Below are 17,679 nucleotides of genomic sequence, written 5' to 3'. Positions count from 1 at the left end.
TAAAATCCTTTAAAAACAAAAGATACAGAAATTAATTTATTCTTATATTATGAGACATATTATGGAAACTAAATTATAAAATATTGTATTTGTTTTATGGTTTATTAAGATTTACAGAGCTTTTTTTTCTGAGGGACAAAAAATGGCACGTTTTCGTATAATGACCCTTCTATCACAGCAATGGTATCACAGCGCCCTCTAGAGTCCTCAGGGTATATTCTCTAAATTTCCTAGTAAGTTGTGTAGAGGTTCTGAATAAAACTTTTTGCGAATCACGTGTAGTCTAGAACTTTAGACATATAAAAAGGTGTTTCATGTGTTTCAACGGGGTTTGAGAATGGACTCTTAGCTTCACTCGAAGATCTTACAGCATATTTAGTGACGAATGGTTGAACGTGAGGTCTTATATGAAGAATGTTTAGGTGTATTTTATGCAAATTCACTAATTGGGGAACTCTTCTAATTAAAGTACTCTATCGTGAAGTAAGTGATGATGCCTATGGTCGCCAGAACGAGTAGTCTTTTGACCCGGAACTGTTTCATTTGTAAGCGTACAGATATTCTCTCTAAACGCACGCAGCTGTGGAAGTGCAAAGATCAACCAGTCAAAATGATGAGATTCTAAACGTTTGCTCCGAGAGGCAATATACAAAATGCTCCTCCAAATAATGTTTTAATACTTTTGGGCATATTTACTCATTTTCTCAGTTCTTGAATAAATAGTCATGATTCACCAATAAATTTAAAATAATTTACTATCCTTCATCTTGTTTTAAACCTGTATGATTTTATTTCATTTAATGAATTCATACGAAAGGAGAAGTTTAACAGATTTTCCAAGAAAGCAAGTACCAGTCCAACAGGAAACATCATTCTCAGTTAATTGAGCAGGGCAATAATTATGCGCTTAAATTGTTTTATAAAAACATGCAACATAATTGTAATACATAATTGTCAAGTTTATTTCAAGCTCATTTACATTAAATGATAACAATAAGATAATACAAAAACAAACCATCATAAAAGTAATTCAAACAAAAAACAAGACATGTTTGAACACATGCAGGCTTTTTACAGAAAAGGTGTTGGGGGGGTACATCTGTTTTAAAAAAAACATGAAATACATCCACATCCATATGTGGTTTGAAATCTGATTAAAAACTTTTTTAGAAACACATTATAATTTAAAGTCAGATCAGATTTCAAGTACTTTTTCGTCATTAGTCGTGACATGACTGTAATGTCATATACAAAATGCTTTAAATTCACTCATATATTGAATTAACTATGTAATGAATGATGAATAACTTAGCAATTTCAAACACAGTATATACATGATACAGTATCTTATGTTCATAATGGACATGAGAATAGGTCAAATGTCCAGTTATCCATTCTCTATTTCACACTGACAGCTACTCTTTTATCTCTCTTGGATTTGAGCTGACGCTTAAGTCATTACTATGGCAACAGTTGTAGATATACTGGATATTGACTACACTGTCTGAACAATCCAAACCACATTTAAATAACTAATAATATTTAGCTTTTTCTCAATTCATGTGAAATCCCCTCATGGAGATGAGCAGAGAGAGCGCCGGTGAGGTTCTCAATATGTGTGCGGAGGAACTTGCGATCCTCCTGTAGATCCTGCACCTGTTTCTCCAGAGCTTCAATCCTCTCTTGTTTGCTCTCCAGCAGACACTGAAGTCTGGTGATGGTCTGCATCACACTATATGATACACCTTCATTAGGAATCATATCTGCTGAGAAAGAGAAATGGTCTGTTGAGAAAGAGAGATGACCTAACTTCACTTTTCTGAAGCATTTTGCAAATACTTTTAAGTAACTGGTGTGGCAGTGATGTTTAGTGGATGTATAAAATCAGTTCCCCTCAAGTTCACACAGGTGCTCTAGCAGAGTCACCACAGGTGGAGTTCATCACATTTACTAAGGACATGTAAAACAAATTTAACAACCAGAAAGTGTCCAAATACTAATTGTATTTATTGTTATTTTAATATTGTATTATTCTGTGTTCAATAGAAGTTAATCTCAATCGACAGCATTTGTGGCATAATATTGATTACCAAAAAAATAGTTTTGACAAGTACAGTATCGTCCAAAATGGAAGAAATCTTTCACTGTTTAACAGCTGATGGAAGTGACGTTTCAAATAAAAGTGTTGTGTTGCCACTAGCTATAGCACACTATCCATCCTCAGTTCAATACTTATATCTCAAATATATACATATTCACACAGCATGGTTGTAGCATTTAACTCACTTTTGTATGGTGCTGTCTTCACAGACGTTTCGCTAGCCGTCATATTCCCCATTATTTACAACTGTTTTGCCAGATCACCATCATTGCTGGTAACTCTGCCCCTTCCTCTATGTACGGCAAGCCGCATACATTGAGTGCACGGAGTTTCCAACATTTCACACTCTGTTTTGATGGCTGAAAAAGTGCATCATCCGGGTACCTAAAGTACACTTCTGTTTGTTGCATTTTCACTACATGACTTACACTACAAAATGACGGAAAATAGTGCAGAATTTGTGCGACCAAATAAATTATTTTCGTAATCACCATTGTGCCACAAATGCTGTCGATTGAGTTTAACTTGTATTGAATTCCTTTAACATGAGGCATAAGCTGAATTGTCAGTTAAGAGCTGAGGATTAATCGTTGCAATAATAACACAAACAGTCTATTAATCATTATAATAATAGCTAGATTAATCAGTTATCAAAATAATTGCTTTTGATAATGGCGCATATTGCCAGTGGACAAAACACAAAAACATTAGCACCACCGCTTTCCAAAACGAACTCTATGTCAATATGAAGAGCGGTTCACAACTCATTCCACTTCAGCCATTTGAGGTTTTTGCAAGTGAATCGGGGCTCCTTTCGCTCAACAAGTAGAACATGGCGCTAACAACACCATGATCATGGGTTCGAATCCCAGAGAACACACAAACTCATAAAATGTATAGAACTTATTTTATACTTTGGATAATAGCGTCTTCCAAATGCAAAAATGTAAATGGATATTCAATGAGAAGAAAAAGAAAAACCTAGGATGGAACTTTATTTTATCAATGGAGTATTGATTGGATATTAAAAAGGGGGCATTACCAACGTTTCCAGGTGGTTGTAGGGGATGTCTTGTAGTGGGGACAGGGATTAGAGGCAGAGCACATAATGACAGTTTGGTTATGACGACTCCAATTAAACATTTACAATAAGACCAGGAGTGTTTATTAAGAAATAAATAGGGTCAGTTGACTTTGATGTTGACTTTACCAACTGCCTGATGAGGAAGGCCATACCAGCTGAATCACTGCAAAATCACTGATTTACTCAAATATCCCTACATCCCATCATTGTAATCTGGTGATGCTAACCAGCTCATTTACACTGAATATCAGTAAAGGAATAATTACGTACAGGAAATGGCACTGCTCTGAGTGTTGTCCTGCTCTGCATCACTGGCAGCCACTGAGTTTGAATCTTCCCATTGGATAACTTCAGTATCTGTCTCCTGTTTTATCCAGCTGTAGCTGTTGACAGGTCTCTCACAGGTGTCCTGTCTCGTAGAGCTGGAGTCCATCTCACTGCTGGATGAGTATGGAGCAGATTCCTGCTGCCATTGAGAGCTTATCTCAAACTGAAAACTGCTGCAGGAGGACAATAGAACACAATAATCACATTAAACTTACTCTGGTGCTGTTTTTAGTTTACAGTCAACATTAAATCAAAATTGGTCCTATTTACTTATGGTTAAGGTTAACAATCCTGGTCTTATTCTATATGATTCATTGGTGCACACTATTCCAAAGGAAAACTTGTTTGTCTTCGAAATCTTTCATCTAAATGTAAAAACGTGCTCTGCATCTAAAACAACTTTTCTTTTCAAAAGACATCACCTTCTTATTTTTTGACCCCTCCCCTCCAACCACCTGTTTTATTTTGCTGTTTAACACCATAAACTTTTATTAACAGCAATATTTAATAGTCTGTAGTATATTTTAATTTTAGTAATAAGTAAAAATAGGCTTATATTTATTAAACGATTTTATGATATCATCATACATAAAATCCATGCCAAAAGCCAACTAGCTTTTGTAAATAAGAGCACTGAATCAGAATACCCATGTATGACACTCTAGGAATGTTTCAGAACATTTCATAAGGATGAAAATACATTAGTAACACGTTAAGCCATTGCACCATGGATGTACACCAAAAAGAACTCTGAATTTCAAACCATAAATATCTTCACCATGATTTAACACTGATGCATAACAGTGATGGAGATTTCGATTTATCCCAGCGACTCAAGGCTTTTGAATTTGTTCACTATTCTTTCAGTGTCCATTTCTGAAAATGTCTCCTTTGCACCAGTAGGTGATGATAAATGATTGTCTGTTATGTGCTTTGAGCGAGTCATGGAACCAAAAGAAACTATGGATCCAAATTACTCAAAATGAAATCACTAAATAAATCAATAAAGGCCCCTTGCATTTAATTTTAGCACTAGATTGTATCCATTTTCATTTTAGCCATATCTTTGGGTTGATTTTACATTTAAGCACAACTTCATGTCTCATCATTTTCAGTAAAACTGTTATCGGCATGTCACTCAATGACAGTGTACGTCACCTTTAAAAATAGGTTTCTATGGATTTTCAAACCACTAATATGGCTGAGCTTGGTACTATATGAGTTTCCTTTTTAACCCTTGCAGAGTATGTTGCTGTCAGGAGTTTGTGCAGGGAAGAGATGAGAGAAATTGTAGAACTTTAATAATAAACAAAAGAAGACGATTCAATGAAGGTGGTAAACATACGAAGGCAACTCAAACTCTACAGCGTTGTGCTGTCTAATCACACTACATACATATTAACAAGAACCAACAACGGACAAGAGAAACATGAGGGTATAAATACACACGGACGAATGGGCTTAACTAGATACAGCTAAAAACAATTAAGGAAACCAGATGAAGGTAAAAATACATTTCAAAATAAGAGTCCACTGAGAATGTCAACATAAAAGTCTTTATAAACATAAGGACGAGGACGACAAGGGTGATGTGACAGTTGCCAACAAAAAACATTGACATTTACTTCATTTAAAGCTGATATGTGAAAATGATGCACCACTAGCACCACAAAACGGAATTGCAAATTGTTTACAAAACAGCTTTCTGAATACACCCCCCCTTCTGTCATTGATCGGACCAACAGATAGTCCTGCCCCAACCCACGCCATTGGTCGAGTCAATGCTATTGTCTCTCAAAACAGAGGAATTTTCATAGCACCACAGAGACACAGTGTTTACAGTTGTCAAGAAAATTAATCGATGAATGGCTTACTTACTGTACAGTTGTCTCTGCATATTAGGCTGGGATACAAGTATTTTAACACTGAATAAATACACACTTCAGCTTTAACCCATACACAATATATAAGACAAATGTTATATGAAATAAATGCAGTACATGACAGTAACATTAGCTTAGGTGTTCTTAACAGCACTGAGAAACATGTTTGACTGAAAAATGCCATTATGGAAAGTCATTAAGTAAAAGGGTGTCCAACATTGAAAGGTAAAACCTGCTATCATTAAGTGACGTGCCGATAGCTGGAACCCTGAAATGCAGAACACTTACCAGAATTGCGGTGTTGAATTACGCATCTTCTCTCTGTGATTTCTCTGGTACTGTCTCCATTTCTGCCTCAATTGCTGCTGTCTTGCTGTAGAGAGTTCAGCTACTGGAGGAGTTTTTGTCTTTCCCTCTCTTTTTCTTTGTTGATAACTAAGAACATTAAACAAACAGATTTTTAATGAATATCACGCTTTCTATGTGCACCTTCCCCACTCATTTATAGTAGCATGACATTTTGAGAACAGTTGAATGTAATTAAATATAATAATCAAATATTTGTGTAATAACGAGGGTTGCGTACCAACCAGATCTTGTTCAGAACCGGTTCTATTCTTTAAAAAATACCAGAACGGTATGATATTGATGACTTTTGGTTCTGTAAACAGTTCCTCTATGTGTGATTTTCCGCCGATGCAGATAGCAGTTGTACTAAAATACACTGACAGTGTATCCAGCAGCACATTTCAGCAACAGCGCTGCCTTCTACTGGATCTACAGTAGGGCTGGGCAATATGTAAAAACTATTTTAGCAATAATTGCCTTAAAAATTATCGCAATATCAGATTACATCGTCAGCCCCCCTGCCAAGAGTCGGTGAATTTTTTTACTATATTGATTTTGTTTTAAAATGTAATTCATTGAAACACGAAATACACAAAGTTTGTTTCTTCAAGTGTGTGTCTTTTTGTCTAACCGTATTTCTTGTCATGTGTCACTCGAGACGTCTTACAGGTCACTCACCTGTTGTGGGTAGATGAGCAACATTAATCGCGCATGAAATACATTTGGACAAGGAGCTCGAACTGGATTCAGCCTTGTCTCATTTTGAAGGTGGCGTGTGCTAGTTTCACACCCTGGTCACTGTTTAATATACATTTGGTGACTTCCCAGATATTGTCATGATCTGTTCGCAATCGGCATCTTTCTAAGACATCATCGTTATCAGATTAAATTGTGCTATCACCCAGCCCTCATCTACAGCGTAAAATCCACAGTGCTACCAGAGTTTTTTGATTCACAAATGAATGACTCTAATGAACCGGTTCTTTTGAATCTACAGCGCAAAACATACGGCGCTTCCGGTGTAGTCTGATTTTAGTGAATCAAAAACACTTAAATATATCAATCAGAGTAGCTACTGAATTAATCTTATACTGATGCGCAAGTTATGAATATCCAACTTAAAATGAAATTAGAACTGTTGAAATCTCACAAGTCTGAACTACAACATTAGACAACATAACACAGTCTAAACTGTCTCTGGAACTGTTACTGTACATTTAATGTTGTACTTCAGACCTGTGAGACTTTAATCAAGCAGTGCATTTACCTACTGTTATTTATATGGCAATGTGTAGTTAAAGATACACAACTTTAATTTATATATATATATAAACTAATGTATATATATATATATATATATATATATATATATATATAAAATTTGGATCAATTATTGGATTGCACTTATGCCTCAAAGCTTTTACAAGAATAATATTTATTATCATTTGTTTCTGATTTGTTATATCTGCTTTGTGGAAATCTGAAATTATCTTATCATTTGGCAGCAGGCAGCTGGGGGCATTAAATGCATATTTCCAAATAACTCTCTCAAAAGTACTTAAAGATTTAATACTGGAACCGTTAAGGAACCAGAATAGTTTAATTCCTTATGATTCCTGTCCCTAGTAATAGAGGTTGACCGATATTGGTTTTTTCAGGCCGATGCCGATCTTTTGAAATTCGGGTCGGCCGATGGCCGATTAATGCTGCCGATTTATTTTGGCCGATATGTGCTTGTTTTTAACCTCTTATTTGAAAGATAAAATGTAACACAAATAATTACTTAAGATAGACAACATTTCTCAACAAATACATTTATTGAACACTTGACCAATCCGCACTTGTACACTTAAAATTAAAAATGTATAATGTAAAAACATATTGTATAAATAATTAAATAATTTTTTTTGTTTATTATAATATATAACAAATATATTAAATAAACAAAGCAGGTGTTACAAACTGCTCCGAGACACGAAGGTTGAGATCCAAATGCAGCTTTAATTAAGAGGCAATCCAGACACGTAATCCAATATTCAGAGCATCCAAGAGAAGCACAGGCATAACTAGGGGTGGGTATCGTTAAGGTTTTAATGGTATTACTACTCTTACCGATACTACTTATCGATCCGGTACTTTAGCGGTATTCTTAACAGTTCTTTTTGTTATATATATATAAACACAAAGATAAACGTTATATAGGCACAGTGATTTAATTTCAGGAAGGTCTACTAACATTACTGTTCAGGTGTGGTCTAAAAAGAAATCTAATAAAGTAATCAATTGTAAAATAACACTGCATAGTTTATCATAGATAGATTAATGCTTATTAATGCAGAAGTTATTCATTCAAGAGCTGTAAGTGATTTTCTCTTTGCCTTTTGTTGTTTGATTCGCAGTAATGGCTCAATCGTCAGCATGTTTATTAGGATGCTTCCCCTTTAAGACCGAGTGCAGATCTAATAGCATATGGAACCGTTAGGATGCAGCATATTTTCTCCCCTACTATTTCCATAACTACATCCATTTAAGACATAAACTGTGTTTAAGTGAATCTCCAAGCCAGTCGTTTTGACATATTTTTGTGTATATTTGATCGTTTAGATGCACATGAAACCCAAAGTAGCCTATACTTTGCTTGTCTCGTTGCGGTGTGTTTCGGAGCGCGCGCCACCTTGGGAACGGAATCTCTTGCGCTCTTTTTATTATTAAACGCGTCCCGCAATTTAGCAACAGTAGCTAGACTGCATTTTACAACAATCACCGATCGTGCTGATTCTGACGTTAAGTTTGAGTTTTAGGGAGAAATGTCAGTGCACCGCTGTGAAGGGAAGGAAGTTGTGCTAGACAGAATGCGGCTTATGTATAAATATTCTTTTTATAATCTTTGGAAGGCGAAATCTAAAATAAAATCAGACTAATATCACAGATCTAAACCAGGCTACGTTTGAATGTTTGGTTCTGTCACTCATTAAGCAGGGCTCGTTTTGTGCTCGCTGTAGCACCGCGTGAGCGAGTTCTCTCTCTCTCTCTCTCTGACTGCGAATAGCTAAATTGCATCACAGACAAATGGTTTCATATTATTATACGTAGAAATGGCTGGCGATATAAAATAACTTTCTCTTTATAGCAATAAAGAATGTATTTTCTTAATTTCTCCAGTACCGACAGCAGAAGATAACGTCCAAGCTTACCAAAGCCAGTCCTTCACTAGCCTATAGCGCGTTAGGATCTTTTTTATTACTTATTTCTCTGCATTGAGTGACAACCCTCTCAAATATAAGACACACAAACAGAACAAATAAAAGTCTCAGATTCACTGTCTGTAATTGCAAAATTCTTGCTTACTTATTGTGACATGATAGCGACCCTTCTGCTGTGATAATGCAACTTCAACTACGCTATCAATATCCAAAGTAGCCGAAAGTCATGTCAACTATCGCGTTTGTCACGTTTTTTTCTTGAAGTTGGCAGTAACATATCAAAAGTTTTTAATTAATTCTAAAGAAGTTATACAAATTGTACCCTTACTGTTTTCTCCAAGGAACTTAGCTCCTTCCTTAGGCACTGGATGTGATCTGCTCACTCTATGGAAAATGACTCTAGGGGCAGTGTGCGTCGAACACGTGTTCCACAACAACACTAGGCTGCCCACAGATGCGCCTGCCAAATAATCGGCTTGATATGTGTGGATACTTAAAAAAATCGGCCGGCCGATTAATCGGTCGACCTCTACCTAGTAATAACAGTTGTTTCGAGTAATATTTAAAATAGTCATTCTAAAAGTTAATTATTTGAAATAGATCTCAAGAATCTTACCTCTCTCTTCTTTTTGCAAGATATTTGGCCCTTGCAAGAGGATCGGCGTTCACCTTAGCTCTGTGTCGGGCTGATTTTTCATTGTTTGACAGTGGCATCTATGAATGAAAACATTAATCTTTATTAAAATCAGTTATATGTAACACTACAATAATCATTTTGAGTAAAGAATAATTTACATTGTCACAAAGGGCACCTTGTATCTTTTTCTTAATTGTTAACATCTGTAATGGTCACATCTGTTACTAAACTATTATACTAAACATTACTTATGACTGAAGTCTAGTATAAATATATCTGTGTCAAGTGAGTTCTCTAATCAGAGTTGATAATTGACTGTAACAGTATGAGGATGCAGTTAAACCTCACTGCGCAGTACAACGGTAATTTACAGTCAATTATAAACTTGCTAAAATCATTCTTGTTCAATAGAGTTGCACCTCCAATCTAAGCTAACAAGCTAATAACTCCAATCTCAGAACAACTAGACTACAAACATACTGAAGTCATGCTCACCACATTGGATGACTATACAGAATCTATTATATGCAGTAAAGAGAGTTTTTGATAGAAATGTCATATATAACAAAGCATAAGGTATGATTATATGTAAAACAGTATGAATAAAATTCCTTAAATAGTATTATGCTTTATGAAATCAACATAGTTTAATAAATTCTATCTCGCAACGAGTGTCAAATTGAGTGACTGGTTACACTGCCTGACATTTCACTCTCCTTATTTTTCCTATTTCATTTATTTTTTTAACAAATATTAAAACATTTCTTTTTTACACGCGAACCTTAAGTAACCCTGCATTTTAATAAAAAAGCTCAAATGATCTGATATTTTAAAACACCAACCTTCTAACACAGCCATGACAGTTTGCTTTTTTCTTTTGTGACGTAATTTCCTGTTTCGCGGTTTTCTGTCACATGATAACAGAACGGCTACTCTTTCTTTTTCTTTTCTTTCTTTTTTCTTTTTTGTTTGAATTGTTTTATTTAAACAATGTTTATAGCTTAGGTTAATAGCATGGTCAAAATACAGAGCATAAAATAATAAATTACATTGTTCAACATTTCAGAAAGTGCGGAATACAATAAATAAAATAATAATAAAAATAATAATAAAGAACACATAAATAAAAATGTATGTTTGGGCAGTTACATGAATTTGAAAAGCTTTAGAATTTGTATTGCTTTCATACGTTTCTGGTTTTGTGTTCTCATGTTTGAAAGTGTTTCTAAATACATCTGTGGATCAGTGTTACAGAGGTAATGTATGAGGGAGTTACTCTTGTCTTGTGAATGTAAAACTCTGCTAAAATAATTAAAAGATTAATGATGTAATTTAGATTTTCAAAAAACAAAAACGCGTTTAAAATTAAGTAAAATATCATATGGTTTTAAATTTAAAGACTTGTTCAGGTTTTTTGTTAGGATGTCCATTTTAAAGTCAATCCGAAACGAAATAGATAAACAGTAAATTCTTCACATACAGCATGGATATATACTAATAGCTGCATTTACGGGATAACATAGATTAATAATTGTATAAATCTTTTCTTTATTTTGTTAGAAATAACATACATACTTTTTTATTCTAAATGTGAATTCAATGAAAATCAGAGTTTATAATCAGTGTGTTAGTGCATTATTTGTCCAGCTGGAGTCGTCAGCGCGCACACACACACACACACTAAAACAGTGCGTACGTACATTCCAATGCCAATTGTGTGCGTACGTAAAGTTTAAACATCAGCCCCCCGGAGAGAGCTATCAGTTAGTATCCTCATCCATCTCTAGGACTGTGCTCAGCTAGCGCAAGATTCCCAGAAAGCGAGTGAATGGAGGCTGACATCTTTGCCCGTGCGCGCTCTGTTCCGGGATCAGGTGTCACGTGACTGATCACTTGTCAACGGGAATAGATAAGGAAAAATATAAATACATTTTACCCTAAGAGCCCATCAAAAATAATCCATCACCGGATAAATATGTTCTAAAATGTAATGAAATAATTGGAATTGAAATGCTTCTTGTAAAAAAAAAATATATTCGTCATAAAACAAGGATACTTGTGATTGGCTGTCTAAAGAGAAACGTCTCGGGTTACATGTGTAACCCTTGTTCCCTGAAAAAAGTGGAACGAGATGCTGCGCTTTGCTAAGCGCTTTTGGGAACATTCCTGCATTGTGACCAGCTGTGAATATGTGTGTAACACTTCAATGAACATTGACCGGAATTTATAGCCTCGGCTGTTGAGATCATTAGATGCCTGAGGCCAGGCTATAAATAGACGCGTCACCAGCGTGTCATCATATCTTTTTCTGAAGAGCAGTCCTGGGATGTCCCAGTGCGGAAAGCATCTCGTTCCTCTTTTTTCAGGGAACATGTAACCCGAGACATTCCCTTTACAAAAAGCTTCACTATGATGCTGCGATTTGCTAAGCACTTTTGGGAACGCAATACCCACGCCGCCACACCACCCCTACGGTTGTGAAGTGTGCTCACAAGAACGCGAGAGGTTTCAGACATGAGCTTGAGATGTCGACTCGAGGACGTAAGAGCCCAGAGTAGCATAAACATCTAAACCATAAAATTTGACAAATGTGTGCGGAGAGGACCAGCCTGCCGCATCACAAACTTGTTCAGACGTGAGCTTGAGATGTCGACTCAAGAACGTTGGAGTCCTGAGTAACAAAAACATCTAACCCATAAAGTTCGATGTACGTAAGCGGAGAGGACCAGCCTGCTGCATCACGAACTTCTTCAGGCATGAGCCTGCCATAAAAACTGATGACTGTGCGCTGAGAGGACCAGCCTGCCGCGTCACAAACTTGTTCAGGCATGAGTTTGAGATTTCGACTCAAGGACGTAAGAGCCCGGAATAGCATGAACATCCAAACTATAAAATCTGATGAATGTGTGCGGAGAGGACCAGCCAGCCGCATCACAAACCTGCTGCAGAGGGAGACCTCTAGCCAAGGCTTTAGAGGAGGCAATAATATATATATATAGAAAGAGGGAAAGGAGAAAAGGTTCACTGCGCACTGCCAAACAAATTCTAAATCCTAGCAGAGGAAAGAAAGTTTCTGACAGGCTTGTGAAACACACAGCACAGTATGCTCTGAAGAAAACGGATCTGACGACACACTGGTGATGCATATATTTATAGCCTGGCCACAGGTGCATCTAATGATCTCACCAGCCGAGGCTATAATTTCCGGTCAATGTCCATTGACGTGTTACACACATTATTCACAGCTGGTCACAATGCAGGATTGTTCCCAAAAGCGCTTAGCAAAGCGCAGCATCATAGTGAAGCTTTTTGTAAAGGGAACATTCTTTTTGCCGTCGGGTGGTGTAGTTCCAGCATCTACCAGCAGGTGCTAACAGGGACTGTTTAGAAGGGATCCCTCTCTTGTCAACCTCGTGAGATTCTTACACGGCTTTCATTCGAAGTCACACAGCAATGAGGAGCACTCGTAAAATATTATTTTAAATGGTCTGTTTTGATGAACAGTCAGTTCTGATCAATTCAAGCTCTAAAATAAATATTTCACATTATAAATTTGATAACTTTAGCTCTACGTCTGCTACATTCGGTCATGAGATATTGTTGGTCACTGGAGAAGTTTATTTTTTATATTTTAATTTTTTTATTGCTTGAATGAAAATACAAAGAAGCCACAGTAAACATAAAACTTAATACATAACGTCAAAGCTAAATAGCAGCACAAACAAAAAATACACATAATAAACAGAGGTAAATGACCAAGGGATAACAACAATAAATACATAATAAAACAAAATAACTAAATAAAAATTAAAAAGACTAAAAGAATATTGTACAAAGGGGTTAATTATCAAAGTATGTCTCCAAAAGTTTACACAATTTAAAGGCTTTTTTATTATGCATACATTTTAAGGATTTGAGGAAGATCGCCAATTCCTTCTGAAAATTCATGAGGATGGGAGGATTCTTAAAAAATCTAGATTTATGTACAAATTAATTGGCCAAAACCACAATATTATTAACCAAAACTTCAACATCACCATTGAGAAAAAAGACCCCATATTTTATAGATTTAAAATCAAAGTCAGGTATTACATATTTCAAAATTAACCAAACATGAAGGTCATCCCAGAATGTTTTTGAATATTTGCACCAGTAAAATAAATGTTCCAATGCTGACTCTTCCTCTGTCTTTTGTGTGGCCTGGACTCTGACAACAGCAATGCGCTAGCTGTAGGAACTGAGCATAGAGGTAAACGAGCAATGAGCATGTACCAATGTAAAGGTATATTATATATAAATCAGACTTTTGCTAACTATATGAAAAAACCTTGTGATATTCTGGTCCCTACTTTAACTTCAGATAAAACATTTATAGATCTTATAATAAAGGAAACGGCACCATTTGGGACATGAATCACACAAGCTCTGGTGAGGTTCTCGATATGTGTGCGGAGGAACTTGCGATCCTCCTGTAGATGCTGCACCTGTTTCTCCAGAGCTTCAATCCTCTCTTGTTTGCTCTCCAGCAGACACTGAAGTCTGGTGATGGTCTGCATCACGCTATATGATACACCTTCATTAGGAATCATATCTGCTGAAAAAAGAGAGACAGTCAATGAATCCATATTTGTTTGTATATTTGGTAAAATAAATATTGAGCTTCCTTTAATCAAATATCCAAACAATCTACAGCTCACCATTCAAAAAAAATTAAATAATTGTATCCCCTTTTCTCCCAATTTCCACTACCTAGTAGGTCATCCTGGTGGCGCAGTTACTTACCTCAATCCGGGTGGCGGAGGACAAGTCTCAGATGCCTCCACTTCTGAGACAATCAATCCACACACTTTTTGTGCATGACACCGCAGAGACTCACAGCATGTGGAGGTTCATGCTACTCTCTGTGATCCACACACAACTCACCACACGCCCCATTGAGAGCGAGAACCCCTAATCGCAACCATGAGGAGGTTTCCCCATGTGACTCTACCCTCCCTAGCAAGCGGACCAATTTGGTTGCTTAGGAGACCTGGCTGGCTCAGCACACCCTGGATTCAAACTTGCAACTAATGTGGAGATGCTAATGAGCTCATTTACACTGAATATCAGTAAATTAGGCAAGGCAAGGCAAGTTTATTTATATAGCACATTTCATACACAATGGTAATTCAAAGTGCTTTACATAGAAGAGATTAAAATAAGAATAAAAAAAATAAAAATAAAAATAAGAATAATTGAAACAGTTTAGAATAAAATAAAATAAAATACAGTACAAACAGTCGGACACACAGTGGCACAGTGCTCATTCAGTAAATGCACAGCTAAACAGATGTGTTTTGAGTCTGGATTTGAATGTGACTACTGTAGGAGCACATCTGATCTCTTCTGGAAGCTGGTTCCAGCTGCGGCTGGCATAATAGCTAAAAGCAGACTCTCCTTGCTTAGAGTGAACCCTTGGTATTTCTAGCTGATGTGATACTAATGATCTGAGTGATCTGTTGGGTTTATATTTAGTGAGCATATCTGCAATATATTGAGGTCCTAGCCCATTGAGTGATTTATATACCAGTAATAATACTTTAAAATCAATCCTAAATGTAACTGGGAGCCAGTGTAAAGACCTGAGGACTGGTGTGATATGTTCATATTTTCTGGTTCTGCTCAGAATCCTGGCAGCAGCGTTCTGTATGAGCTGCAACTGTCTTATGGTCTTTTTGGGAAGGCCAGTGAGGAGTCCATTACAATAATCCACCCTGCTGGTGATGAAAGCATGCACAAGTTTCTCTAGGTCTTGACTGGAAACAAAGCATCTAATTCTTGCAATATTTTTCAGATGATAGTATGCTGATTTAGTTATTGCTTTGACATGACTACTGAAATTGAGGTCTGACTCTAGAGACACACCAAGATTCCTGACTTGATTTTTAGTTGTTTGACCCCTAGCGTCAAGGTATGCATTCACCTTGAGAACGTCATCTTTGTTTCCAAACACAATGACTTCAGTTTTGTCTTTGTTTAACTGAAGAAAGTTTTGGCACATCCAACTGTTAACTTCATCAATGCATTGGCACTGGGGCTGTAATCGTTAGGTGATAGGGCTAAGTAGATCTGTGTGTCATCTGCATAGCTGTGGTAAGCAATTTGGTTCTTTTTCATTATTTGGCTCATTGGGAGCATATACAGGTTGAACAGGAGTGGCGCAAGAATTGAGCCTTGAGGGACTCTGCATGTCATGGACGTCCACTCAGACTTATGGTCTCCTGTACTCACATAATAACCTCTCCCTTCTAAGTATGACCTGAACCATTTTAGGACATCCCAGAAAGCCCCACCCAGTTTTACAGCCTGTCAAGAAGTATGTTGTGATCGACAGTGTCAAATGCAGCACTGAGGTCGAGTAGTACCAGTACTGATAATTTGCCTGTATCAGTATTTAAGCGAATATCGTTTATTATCTTTGAGCGCTGTCTCTGTGCTGTGATGCGATCGGAAACCAGATTGAAAATTGTCAAAGTATCCATTTGAGTTCAAGAATTTGTTCAGCTGATTGAAGACAACTTTTTCAATGATCTTGACTATGAAAGGAAGATTTGAGATCGGTCTATAGTTGCTTAATATGGTCTTATCCAGATTGCTCTTTTTCAAGAGGGGCTTGACAACTGCAGTTTTCAGGGAGTTTGGAAACCTCCCAGAGAGAAGTGAAGAGTTTATCACTTCTAGGAGATCTGCTTCTAAACAGTTGAACACACTTTTGAAAAAAGATGTGGGAAGTGCATCAAGGGCGCAGGTTGATGTTTTAATGTGCTGTACGGTTTCTTCCAGAATTTTGCCATCAATTTCTTTGAAATCAGACATAGTAACTACTTTCTCAGGTTGTGGTTTGATTTGTCTGACCCCAGCACAACTCAAGGATGTGCTGATCACCTTTCTGATATTATTGATTTTTTCAGAGAAGAAAGAAGCAAACTCACTGCACTTGCTGTCTGAGAGCAATTCACTGGGAATCTGGCTTGGTGGGTCTGTCAGTCTCTCTACAGTCGCAAAAAGAGTGCGTGTGTTGTTTAAGTTGCTGTTTATAATATTCGAGAAGTCTGTCTAGCTTTGCCTAGTTCCATATTAAAAGCATGGATGTTGTCTTTGTAGATGTTATAATGGACTACAAGTTTTGTCTTCCGCCACATGCACTCTGCTTTTCTGCATTGTCTTTTCAAATTTTGCACTACTGTTGAGTTTCTCCAAGGTGCTTTTTGTCTTCCACTCTTCTTCCTGACTTTCACAGGAGCAATATCATCAATTACACTTTTAACTTTTGAGTTAAAAGAATCAAGGAGAAAATCAACAGAGTCAGCAGATATACTTGGTGTTAAAGATATAGACTTCATAAATAGTACACTAGTGTTCTCATTTATGAATCTCTTCTTGACAGACACAGATCTAGCTTCAATGGCAGGAGAGATCAATATATCAAAGAAAATACATAAATGATCAGACAGTGCTACATCCTTAATAATAACAGTCGATGAAATGTTTAGACCCTTACTGATAAGTAAATCTAGAGTGTGTCCATGATTGTGTGTGGGTCCATGTACATGCTGAGTCAGATCAAAAGTTTTTAAAACAGTTATGATTTCTTTTGTTATATTGGTTTCTGCATTATCTATGTGAATGTTAAAGTCTCCAGCAATGGCAAAACAGTCAAACTCTGAGGTAATTGTTGATAACAGTTCTGTAAAGTCCTCAGCAAAGGCTGGAGAGTATTTTGGAGGCCTGTAAATAATGATAAGTAAAATGCGTGGAGCACCTTTCAACACACTACCCAGATATTCGAAAGACGGGTAATTCCCAAATGATATTTGCTTACATTGATAGACATCTTTAAAAAGAGCAGCTAAACCCCCACCTCTCCTACCTTCTCTGCAGACACTCAAATAAGTAAAGTTAGGAGGGGATGTTTCATTAAGGACTGTTGCACTACAGCTGTCTTCTAGCCAAGTTTCATTTAGAAACATAAAATCCAGGTTGTATGTGCTTATTAAGTCATTGACTAGAAGTGATTTATTTTTAAGTGAGCGGGTGTTTAAAAGTGCTAACTTAAC

General features: G+C 36.6%; 1 protein-coding gene across 2 annotated transcripts; it reads right to left on the bottom strand.

The window, feature by feature from the left end:
• Window positions 1-849: 849 nt before the first annotated feature.
• LOC127634044 (uncharacterized) lies at window positions 850-10,477 on the bottom strand. 2 transcript variants are annotated; one of them, XM_052113441.1, is made up of 5 exons: window positions 10,426-10,477; window positions 9,563-9,660; window positions 5,684-5,830; window positions 3,456-3,685; window positions 850-1,766 (listed from the first exon to the last, which is right to left on the bottom strand). In XM_052113441.1, the coding sequence occupies exons 2-5, from the start codon at window positions 9,658-9,660 to the stop codon at window positions 1,543-1,545; spliced, it is 699 nt and encodes a 232-aa protein (XP_051969401.1). In that variant the 5' UTR covers window positions 10,426-10,477; the 3' UTR covers window positions 850-1,542. The 2 variants fall into 2 exon arrangements, with proteins under 2 accessions (XP_051969401.1, XP_051969402.1); XM_052113442.1 differs by having other exon boundaries at window positions 850-1,763.
• Window positions 10,478-17,679: the final 7,202 nt, after the last annotated feature.

This window comes from Xyrauchen texanus, chromosome 41, assembly GCF_025860055.1.
Source record: "Xyrauchen texanus isolate HMW12.3.18 chromosome 41, RBS_HiC_50CHRs, whole genome shotgun sequence".
NCBI lineage: Eukaryota > Metazoa > Chordata > Actinopteri > Cypriniformes > Catostomidae > Xyrauchen > Xyrauchen texanus.
Note: the sequence above shows the minus strand (reverse complement) of the source record. Positions and strands in the feature narration are given on the sequence as shown.

Coding starts and splice junctions, on each gene's coding strand:
- LOC127634044 (XM_052113441.1), bottom strand. CDS start 9,660: ATGCCACTGTCAAACAATGAAAAATCAGCCCGACACAGAGCTAAGGTG. Junction 3,686..5,683: donor AATTCAACACCGCAATTCTG/GTAAGTGTTCTG, acceptor GTCCTCCTGCAG/CAGTTTTCAGTTTGAGATAA. Junction 1,767..3,455: donor TCAGAGCAGTGCCATTTCCT/GTACGTAATTAT, acceptor TCTCTTTCTCAG/CAGATATGATTCCTAATGAA.